Source organism: Carassius auratus, unplaced genomic scaffold, assembly GCF_003368295.1.
Source record: "Carassius auratus strain Wakin unplaced genomic scaffold, ASM336829v1 scaf_tig00216503, whole genome shotgun sequence".
Taxonomy (NCBI): Eukaryota; Metazoa; Chordata; class Actinopteri; order Cypriniformes; family Cyprinidae; genus Carassius; species Carassius auratus.
The window spans coordinates 30,238-42,500 of NW_020528603.1; the positions used below are offsets into that span (position 1 = coordinate 30,238).

At 38.2% G+C, this 12,263-nt stretch overlaps 1 protein-coding gene across 1 annotated transcript; it reads right to left on the bottom strand.

The window, feature by feature from the left end:
• Positions 1–915: 915 nt before the first annotated feature.
• Positions 916–2,502, bottom strand: LOC113098288 (BEN domain-containing protein 5-like). Its single transcript, XM_026263304.1, has 5 exons — positions 2,380–2,502; positions 2,140–2,175; positions 1,862–1,920; positions 1,346–1,553; positions 916–1,229 (listed from the first exon to the last, which is right to left on the bottom strand). Exons 1-5 carry the CDS (start codon positions 2,438–2,440, stop codon positions 1,204–1,206), a joined length of 390 nt encoding a protein of 129 aa, XP_026119089.1. The 5' UTR covers positions 2,441–2,502; the 3' UTR covers positions 916–1,203.
• Between the last annotated feature and the right edge of the window lie 9,761 nt (positions 2,503–12,263).

Sequence of the window (12,263 nt, forward strand, 5' to 3'; positions counted from 1 at the left end):
GCACCAACATTGGATGCTGGTTACACACATTGGAAAACATGCTGGTCAATAGTAATAGATTTTAAGGATGCTAGTCTGTTCACTGGGGTGGAATGCTGGACAGCTACATTGAATTTTGGTATGATGAAAATCATGAAAATACAAGCTTACAGTAATACATGTAACAAGTTCATTTAATAATAACAAGTACACATTAATACATTAATACAATAATAAAAATTATTTAACAAAAAACAAAACTCATCTGGCTCAACAAACAAATTACAATAAAACACATTAACAACAAATGATCTTAATTAAGTGCTCACTATGGGGTTTAATTTGTGCCAAAAATGATAAATTAGTATGTGTTGATGTGTATGCTTTCTCTTTATGTCGTTTTGTTCTGTCATCCTTACTGTATTGACACTTCTTTTTCAGGTAAATTACTAAAAGTTGAAGTATATGTTCTTTATGTCGATTTGTTCTGTTGTCCTCAGTGTCATCTTAACTGTCGTCTTGTTCTGTCATCTTAACTGTCGTCTCTTTCTGTCATCTTGTTCTGTCGTCTCGTGCTGTCGTCTTTTTCTGTCATCTTAACTGTTGTCTGTTTCTGTCGTCTTGTTCTGTCATCTTAACAGTGGTCTCTTTTCAAGACGACACAAAGAGACAACAGTTAAGATGACAAAACAAGACGACAGAAAGAGACGACAGAACAAGACGACAGAACAAGATGAAAGAGAGACGATAGTTAAGATGACAGAACAAGATGAAAGAGAGTCAACAGAACAAGACGACAGAACAAGATGAAAGAGAGACGACAGTTAAGATGACAGAACAAGATGACAGTTAAGATGACACTGAGGAAGACAGAACAAATCGACATAAAGAACATACACATCAGCATTTAGTAATTTCGCTGAAAAAGTAGGATCAATACAGTGAAGATGACAGAACAAAATGACATAAACAGAGAGCATACACATCAACATAATGTATACTAATTTATCAGAAAAAGTAGGCAACTGTTAACAGGTTACTGTTGACGAGGACAAATCTGTAGTACAAAGCACAAAGCAGTCGACTCATTTTTGGCACAAATGGAACCTCATACTCACATTTTAAAGTTTTTTTTTTTAGTCTGTTAATGTCCATAATTTTTTCTGTGATGAACCGTCCAGCCTTTACCCATCTGGCCTGTAACTCTGTCTCCTCCACATTCTTTTAGTAAAGCCACTCCTTGTAGCAGACTGAAAGGAAATGAATTGATAAATAATGATGCTTGTGTCGCACCAGAACAAATAAAAATGTATTACTCCATAACCCAGTACTTGGCATCCCACAAAGACCTTGTGGCTACTGCTACCTTTTAATGTCTGAAGTTTCTGGGGGGTTAAAGGCTGCCTGCTGGTTTTGGTTGTGGGGCATTCCTTCCCTGTGAGACTTCTTTCCCCCAGAGTCTTAGTGCCCCAGATTGCCACTGCCAACTCCTTCACAAATAAGGAATCCCGCGTGCTGTTTTGAATCCTTGACCAGGCCTCTCTACGCACTCGAACATCTCCCCCCAAGTGAATCTGACAAAATTAAAAACAAAATAAATAAAGGTATTACATTGTACAAAGCATACAAAATTTATTAAAACTTTAAGTGTACTGCAGTTGGGGGTTCTTTTATTAATCCATGCACACAGATGATGACCCTTATGAAAAATATGTTTATTCAAGTGTTCCATTTGTATACTTTTAAAATAAAAATGAGAAAGTATACTTTCAGTCTACATTTAATGTACTTCTCAAAAATATACTTAAACATTACTTAAGTATACTTTATAAAATTAACTTGTAGTATACTTCTTTTTTGTAAGGGGAGGGCAATGCTGTACCTCATCTCCTTTTGAAGATACAGATGGTTCCACCTCATTCAAACAGCCAGACTCTGCAACTATATACAAAATAATGTCAATGTACTCAATATACATATTTTTCTTTTGCATCAGGGCCTATAGTTTGGTAAATATGGACCATGATAGATTTCAGATTATCTGTGACTGTGAGTAATATATATATATATATATATATATATATATATATATATATATATATATATATATATATATATATATATATATATATATATACACACACACATGTATATCCTTACTTTGTAAGGTCTCCTTTGGGCTTGGAGTTCCTGGATCTTTGACAGTTAGAAAGAAAACGAACATATCACAAATATGACAGATGATGGAAAACTTGACAACAACGAATATACTTTATAAACCCTCAAAGATCACAGCTGCAAGTACTCCAATAACTTATACTCTTCCCCAATCCCAATGCAATTCTTTTCATTTGTATCTTATTAGCTGGTTTAAATGGAGGGGGGTGCTGTCCTTCTTACCACTGTACTTTGCTGTTGATGAGGATTTCAGTGCCTTCAGCAATTGTTGCTGCAATTGCATGTTTAGAGAACGTAGTTCTTTATTCTCTCCTTCAATTTCTGCTCTGAGTTTCTCATGCTCCTCTAACCTATAATAGACGGACATACTGTATGTCATGATCAGAAAAAAAAAAAAAAAAAAAAAAAAAAAAAAAAAAAAAATATATATATATATATATATATATATATATAATTTTAGGTGGTATCTAGCTACTTATAGTATATCCACCTAGTATATCCACCTAGTTCTGCTATGTTGCTCTGACAAGCAGGTTAAATCAAACGTTGGGCTAAAGATAAATTCTCTTGTCAGAACACATTAAAGAACTTCTTGACATTGCTAACCTAATTTCTATTAAACTTCTTTTTCAGTAATTTAAACAAGTAACTTATTAAATGGAACGTGTAAGTACTGGCTGCATAAATGTGTAAAAAAATAATGAGCTAAAGTAAAGCTGCTGGACCAGCATCACCAGCAAGATCATGCTGGTAGACCAGCATCACCAGCAAGATCATGCTGCTAGACCAGCATCATTAATGAGTCCTTGCTGGTTGACCAGCATCACCAACAAGACCTTGCTGCTAGACCAGCATCACCAGCAAGATCATGCTGCTAGACCAGCATCATTAATGAGACCTTGCTGGTTGACCAGCATCACCAGCAAGACCATGCTGCTAGACCAGCATCACCAGCAAGACCATGCTGCTAGACCAGCATCACCAGCAAGACCATGCTGCTAAACCAGCATTGTCTTGCTGGTCCACCAGCTAAACCAGCACCAAACCAGCATAGACCAGCATAAACCAGCATAGACCAGCATGGAAATTATGCTGGTCTATGCTGGTTTTTCCAGCAGGGTTATGGTTATGGTTACACTCATGTTAATTTGCTGTCTTATTGATCGCGGTTAAACTGAATGTACGTTATCTCCGAATGGAAACGGCATTGTGTAGTAAAGACTAGCACAGAAGCTGTTTGTGTGAGAGTCACACACTGTTTGGGGAGGAGGAGGTGTTCTCCCGATAATCTGACAAGCAAGCTATCCTGTTGGTGTCGCTGTTGGACAGTGTTTTCTCTACTTCCTGTTGGCCTTCTGTAGCTAATCATAGCTCTGTGTAGCTGTTTTTATTTTATATTTTTTTCTCTATAATCTTTCTTACTATCACTGTCTGTTTGTTTGTTTTTTATATTGTAAAATATAACTTAATTCACACCATATTTCTGATATTATCGATCAATCTTATCAGATTAACTTTGATCGTTCACTCCGTGACTGCAGTACACCTGCAAAGCGTTAGCACTCGTTAGCTTGTCATTAGCGTTTTCTTTTCTCCTCTCCTCTCCTCTCTCACGCTGCAGTTTTCCACAAGTTTATCAAACAACCGCAGTAAGAATATTTCATCAAGCACGGTGAGTAATGGCTTCTCCTACAATTGTTATTTGCACATCTTGCCACATGTACAGTTTATCTATCTCTGTCGCTGATTAGGGATTCACATGTGATAAATGCAGGGAAATAGTTAGGCTGACAGAGAAGATTTCAGAATTAGAGACACGCATCCGAACTTTAATTTAGGACAGTAAGAATTTTAGGGCTCTAGATATGGCTTTGGATGCGTCTAGCTCAGGGATTCCTGTACATTGTCCGGTTCCAGCAGAGCCCCTGCAGCAGGGCAACTGGGTGACGGTGAGGCAGCGTAGTCGTGGGTCAAAACACCGCTCTTCTGTTCCGATCAAAACATTAAACAGGTTCTCCCCACTCAGTGATGCACCCACTGAGAAACCTGATGAAAGTGCTCTAGTTATTGGTGATTCTATTGTACGGAACGTGAATATAGAGACACCAGCCACCATAGTCAAATGTTTACCGGGAGCCAGAGCGCCTGACATCTTGGCAAATTTAAAAGTGCTGGCTAATGCTAAGCGTAAATACAGTAAGATTGTTATTCATGCCGGCGCTAATGATGTTCGACTTCGCCAGTCGGAGATCACTAAAAATAACTTTAAAGAGGTGTGTGAACTTGCAAGCATGATGTCAGACACTGTAATATGCTCTGGTCCCCTCCCTGCTTACCGTGGTGACGAGATGCATAGCAGATTGTCATCACTCAATGGCTGGATGTCTAAGTGGTGCCCACAGAATAACATAGGTTTCATAGACAATTGGACGAGCTTTTGGGGCAGACCTGACCTGTTTAAAAGAGATGGTCTTCATCCCTCCTGGGGTGGTGCTGCTCTTCTGTGTAGAAATATGGCACAGTCTTAGTGTTTATACTTGACTAACTGGGGCCCAGGTCAGGAAGCAGACAGACTGGCTAAACCGACCGTCTGCTAGCTGCCTCCCGTCACAGAGGTCAGTTAATTCTCAGCACATAGAGACTCTTTCACCTAGATATCACACTATAGAGACTGTGTCTGTTCCCCGAACTAGAAAATACAAAAAACGTCCAAACCAAGTTAAGGTTAACAATTTAATTGAGGTTCAACAAATAAAAAACAAATGCAATATGGATAAACAAATGATAAAGATTTGCTTATTGAATATCAGATCCATTTCTACAAACACTTTTTGTAAATAATATGATAACTGATCATAATATAGATGTGCTCTGTTTGACAGAAACTTGGCTAAAACCTGATGATTACATTATTTTAAATGAGTCCACCCCCCAAGATTATTGTTATAAACACGAGCCGCGTCTAAAAGGCAAAGGGGGAGGAGTTGCTTCAATTTATAACAACGTTTACAGGATTTCTCAGAGGGCAGGCTTCAAGTATAACTCGTTTGAAGTAATGGTGCTTCATATAACATTATCCAGAGAAACCAATGTTAATGATAAATCCCCTGTTATGTTTGTACTGGCTACTGTATACAGGCCACCAGGGCACCATACAGACTTTATTAAAGAGTTTGGTGATTTTACATCCGAGTTAGTTCTGGCTGCAGATAAAGTCTTAATAGTTGGTGATTTTAATATCCATGTCGATAATGAAAAAGATGCATTGGGATCAGCATTTATAGACATTCTGAACTCTATTGGTGTTAGACAACATGTTTCAGGACCTACTCATTGTCGAAATCATACTCTAGATTTAATACTGTCACATGGAATTGATGCTGATAGTGTTGAAATTATTCAGCCAAGTGATGATATCTCAGATCATTATTTAGTTCTGTGTAAACTTCATATAGCCAAAATTGTAAATTCTACTTCTTGTTACAAGTATCGAAGAACCATCACTTCTACCACAAAAGACTGCTTTTTAAGTTATCTTCCTGATGTATCCGAATTCCTTAGCATATCCAAAACCTCAGAACAACTTGATGATGTAACAGAAACTATGGACTCTCTCTTTTCTAGTACTTTAAATACATTTGCTCCTTTACGCTTAAGGAAGGTTAAGGAAAACAGTTTGACACCATGGTATAATGAGCATACTCGCACCCTAAAGAGAGCAGCCCGAAAAATGGAGCGCAGCTGGAGGAAAACAAAACTAGAAGTATTTCGTATTGCTTGGCGGGAAAGTAGCATATCCTATAGAAAAGCATTAAAAACTGCTAGATGTGATTACTTTTCTTCTCTTTTAGAAGAAAACAAACATAACCCCAGGTATTTATTCAATACAGTGGCTAAATTAACGAAAAATAAAGCCTCAACAAGTGTTGACATTTCCCAACACCACAACAGTAATGACTTTATGAACTACTTTACTTCTAAAATCGATACTATTAGAGATAAAATTGCAACCATTCAGCCGTCAGCTACCGTATCATATCAGACAGTGCACTATAGACCCCCTGAGGAACAGTTCCACTCATTCTCTACTATAGGAGAGGAAGAATTGTATAAACTTGTTAAATCATCTAAACCAACAACATGTATGTTAGACCCTATACCATCTAAGCTCCTAAAAGAGGTGCTTCCAGAAGTCATAGGTCCTCTTCTGACTATTATTAATTCCTCATTGTCATTAGGATATGTCCCCAAAACCTTCAAACTGGCTGTTATTAAGCCTCTCATAAAAAAGCCACAACTTGACCCCAGAGAACTTGTTAATTATAGACCAATCTCGAATCTCCCTTTTCTGTCCAAGATACTAGAAAAGGTGGTATCCTCACAATTATATTCCTTCTTAGAGAATAATGGTATATGTGAGGATTTCCAGTCAGGATTTAGACCGTATCATAGTACTGAGACTGCTCTCCTTAGAGTTACAAATGATCTGCTCTTATCATCTGATCGTGGGTGTATCTCTCTATTAGTTTTATTGGATCTTAGTGCTGCGTTTGACACAATTGACCACAACATTCTTTTGCATAGACTTGAACACTTTGTTGGCATCAGTGGAAGTGCATTAGCATGGTTTAAATTGTACTTATATGACCGCCATCAGTTCGTAGCAGTGAATGAAGATGTATCATATCGATCACAAGTGCAGTATGGAGTACCTCAAGGCTCAGTACTAGGGCCGCTACTCTTCACGCTTTATATGTTACCCTTGGGAGATATCATCAGGAAACATGGTGTTAGTTTTCACTGTTATGCTGATGATACGCAGCTCTATATTTCCTCGCAGCCTGGTGAAACACACCAATTTGAAAAACTAATGGAATGCATAGTCGATATAAAAAATTGGATGACGAGTAATTTCTTACTGCTAAATTCAGAAAAAACAGAGGTGTTAATCATAGGGCTTAAAAACTCTGCTTATAATAAACTAGAACACTGTCTAAGACTTGATGGTTGCTCTGTCAATTCTTCGTCATCAGTTAGGAACCTAGGTGTGCTACTTGATCGCAATCTTTCCTTAGAAAGCCACGTTTCTAGCATTTGTAAAACTGCATTTTTCCATCTCAAAAATATATCTAAATTACGGCCTATGCTCTCAATGTCAAATGCAGAAATGTTAATCCATGCATTTATGACTTCAAGGTTAGACTATTGTAATGCTTTATTGGGTGGTTGTTCTGCACGCTTGGTAAACAAACTACAGCTAGTCCAAAATGCAGCAGCAAGAGTTCTTACTAGAACCAGGAAGTATGACCATATTAGCCCGGTCCTGTCCACACTGCACTGGCTCCCTATCAAACATCGTATAGATTTTAAAATATTGCTTATTACTTATAAAGCCCTGAATGGTTTAGCACCTCAGTATTTGAATGAGCTCCTTTTACATTATACTCCTCTACGTCCGCTACGTTCTCAAAACTCAGGCAATTTGATAATACCTAGAATATCAAAATCAACTGCAGGCGGCAGATCCTTTTCCTATTTGGCGCCTAAACTCTGGAATAACCTACCTAACATTGTTCGGGAGGCAGACACACTCTTGCAGTTTAAATCTAGATTAAAGACCCATCTCTTTAACCTGGCATACACATAACATACTAATATGCTTTTAATATCCAAATCCGTTAAAGGATTTTTAGGCTGCATTAATTAGGTAAACCGGAACCGGAAACACTTCACATAACACCGTACTTTCTACATCATTAGAAGAATGGCATCTACGCTAATATTTGTCTGTTTCTCTCTTGTTCCGAGGTGACCGTGGCCACGAGATCCAGTCTGTGTCCAGATCAGAGGGTCACTGCAGTCACCCGGATCCAGTACGTATCCAGACCAGATGGTGGATCAGCACCTAGAAAGGACCTCTACTGCCCTGAAAGACAGCGGAGACCAGGACAACTAGAGCCCCAGATACAGATCCCCTGTAAAGACCTTGTCTCAGAGGAGCACCAGGACAAGACCACAGGAAACGGATGATTCTTCTGCACAATCTGACTTTGCTGCAGCCTGGAATTGAACTATTGGTTTGCGTCTGGTCAGAGGAGAACTGACCCCCCAACTGAGCCTGGTTTCTCAAAGGTTTTTTTCTCCATTCTGTCACCGATGGAGTTTCGGTTCCTTGCCGCTGTCGCCTCTGGCTTGCTTAGTTGGGGTCACTTCATCTACAGCGATATCATTGACTTGATTGCAAATAAAAACAGACACTATTTCAACTGAACAGAGATGACATAACTGAATTCAATGATGAACTGCCTTTAACTATCATTTTGCATTATTGAGACTGTTTTCCAAATGAATGTTGTTCAGTGCTTTGACGCAATGTATTTTGTTTAAAGCACTATATAAATAAAGGTGATTGATTGATTGATTGATTCTCAGCTTTTTCTGAAGAGAGGGACAGACTGTTTAATGCGAGTAAACGTCAGAATTCCATCAAGTTATCTTTATTTTTTACTAAGACTAAAATAATGTTGGTTTTTGTAGATGTTGAATCCAGAGACAAGATAACTTCATTCTTATGAGACTGATGTGAGTTATTTTTTTTAGAAAATTAATGTTTCTGTTGTGTCCTGCCTGTTTAATTCACATTTTTATGCAACAACAGTGTGATTTATGTGTTCATATTTTATTGAAACCATTGATGTCCTTCTTTGCAGAACTCAAACTAACTGGAGTTAAGGGGATATAAGTCTTCTTGTGTGAGGTGGAGGTTTTCTCAGCTTCTTTGGAAGAGAGGGAAAGATCATTTAAGGCAAGTAAACTTCATAATTTCATGTTATCAGTTGTTGTTGTTTTTTTTTTTTACTAAGAGTAAAACAATGTTTGTTTCTTTGTTTTTGTAGATGTTAAAAGTCAGAGACATGGGAGATCATCATTCTTTTGAGATTTTATTTAAGTTATCTTTAGAAAATAAATGTTTCTGTTGTCTCCTGTCGGTTTACTTCACATTTTGATGCAACAACAGTGTGATTATGTGCTCATTTCATTAAAACCATTGATGTCTGTGTTGATTGCAGAACTCAAACCAACTTTGGAGTTGTCTGATTTGGAGAGTGGTCCTATTGCCATTTGCAGGAATACATCGCTCCCGGTAAGAAACAACCAATCAGAGCTGCGGTCCGTAACTTTTTTATGTGTTCAAAATTTACAAACTGTATATAATAAGTGAGTACACCATGAATCCATTTTCCAAACCGTGTTTTTAGCCTGTCCTGAATCACTAGGGTACACCTATAATAAGCGTTTATATTCAGACTATTTTAGATTGCTTCGGGGACACCGCGGCGGAGTAACCCAGTACCTTTATGATTCTTCATAGACATAAATAGAGAGAAGTAGATACGGCTACAATGTTCTTCCGCAAGACGCAAGCAGTTCTGTTTATTAACAAGAACAAAAAATGACAATTTTTTTTCAAAAGTGTTTCTCTTTTTAGGCCTCTGATGAAGAGCAGGTGGTGACTGGGATGAATGCTGGTCAAAGAAGGGAATGTCCTTTCCCCTAAACTGATGCAGCAGTGGTTTTAAAAGAGGACGCTGCCCTGGATGATGTAAAAGATGTCACATGTGCTGATGGCGCTTCTTCATGACTACATCAAATATGCTAAAGAGATCATGAAAGTTGACAGTGATGCATGATCTGTATTCATGGACTATGAAACAAACTGTAAGTGCATCACTTGTAAAAACAATTTCTGTGTTGTTTAGTAGAAGGGTTTACACTCTGTCATTCATACACATGCTCACATTCTTTCACACACACGTCTGTTAAATGTTATAATATCAATGTTAATGTTGTGGTTTATTTGTGTCCTGTGATGCTAGAATAGCTGGTAAAGAACCTAACTAATTGTACATTTATTGTATAATAGTGATTTCGTATATTTTTATACAATATATCAAATTGAACAAAATCCAATTTGATCTTAAGTTATATTCAACAAATGTTCAATGCTTTATGAACTCTTTAACTGTTAATGCCATCCTTTTCTGCATTTTTTCTTTCATGTTACTTTTTTTTACTTTTCTCTTGTTTTTAATAAATTTTTCCTTTTGATAATAATTATTTGTGTGTGAAAGTGATATTTAAAATGAACAAGATTTGTATGTTTAATGCCTAGCTCTAGTAGTGCAGTGTTTCCCACATCCTTTCACTCAATTGGTTTGCGGCACTCCGCAAGTTCATTTTCTGCCAGCAGGCGCTAAGAGCGTGAGAGGTAAGGGTTTCTCCGGTAATGGCTGCAAAGCGGCGCTGTGCTCACAAAAGCTGCCTTTTCAAGCACATGCGAAATTAAATCGAACATTTTCTAAATACAGTAGTTTTCCTTCTGAAATACAGTGATAAAAAAAAAAAAAACTCACTCTGGTTTTTGAAACCCTGCAATGTAGGAAATTTAAACCATAAAAAAGCAAGTTACACATAATAACCCAACTGGTTGGGTTAAAATAACCCAGCTGGGTTCATCCCTTTTTGACCCAGCGCTGGGTTGCCAAAATATCCCAAATTGGGTTGTTTTCATCCCAGCAGTTTTTAGAGTGTATCTACCGATCATCACACTCTAAAGCAATAAGATTAAATAGACATTTGAAGAAATATGATTGTCACGATTGTGGGTCTCTTCTTTGTTTTCTCCGGAGTCCGTTTCCCATAACCCCTGCCTAGGAACCCATTAACACACCACACCTGTTTCCCATCAGGGACACTATAAAGGTTGCCCTCATCCACACACACGTTGCTGATTATTGTTTAGGCTGTATCCTGTCCTAGATAGTGTCCAAATTCAGGGTCTGCATCCTCCTTAGGATCCTTCCTACCCGGTTGAAGGAGGATGGGTCCTCCGACGACCGCAAAAACCGGAAGTCGGTGTTTGTGAATTTGGACAGCCTACCCTTCTTTCAGTTCCCTCCCTTAACCGTTGCTCATATCCTGTCGCCTAGCAACCGTGACAGCGCCAAGCAAGACGCCGGTGAAGAGCTCATCGTTCTCTCCCCGGAGCTTTATAAACACTTCTGTCTGCTCTTTCGTCCTTAGAAGCGTTAAAACAGCTTCAATCACTAACAAATAAGCTGTGTGTATGCACACAGGCAGTAAGGAAGAAGCTAGTTTACAAAAGTAAACGTTTTTTTTTTTACATATACACGTACACATGTAACAAAAAATGCTTAACGCTAAAACAAAATGCCTAACTAGAAAACCACTGAAAATATATATTTTTGAAAAGCCAGTTTTTAAAAAACATCGAAAATAATACTCCTCCCCCACTCCGCTACCGCTCGCTTCGTCCTGCCGAAAAGAATTATGGGATAGGTAGGACGCGAAAGGATCCATCACACCCATCCTTCGAATTCGGGGAAAAGGAGGAAGCATTTGTGGGCCGCATTTGAAGGATCCTACGAATTTGGACAGCCTTCGTCGCGGCGCTGTGACGTAACATCCTTCAAATGCGTCCTCCGAAGGATGTAGACCCTGAATTTGGACACAGCACTAGTCTTCATGTTTCCTTGCCTTGCCCTCTTGTTTTTTGACGTTGGACTGTTTATTGGATTACTCATTTGTCTCGCACTGGATTGTACCGGTTTGCTGGTGTTTGACCTTGCCGTTTTGACCTTGCCTGCATTTGGATCCTCAACTCTGTTGTCATGCCTTCCACGTTACAAATATTAATGAACTGTGAGATTTGAAAGCAATTCCAAATCACATTTAATCTACTTCAGGTCTGTACATTTTATGAACTGAAAAAAATGCTAGTGGTCAGGGCCATTTGTGATTAATTTGTTCCAAGTTTAGTTACACTACTGACTGAAAAGAAAGAAAGAGAAAACTTTTTGTACATTAAAACAAATTTGGACAAACAAATATTTTGAAATTGCAGTGTACAAGTAACTTATTGGGGGGGAAAACTATTTGTAGAAAAATGTTTCATGCTTTCCTCAGCTGAATCATTAAATGTCTGAATAAAAGGGAGAGAAAAGACTCTAGGACAGAGGGACAAGATCATGAGAACATGAAAACTTTACAGACAACACTGACTGGATAAAGCCTGCATTGTAAAA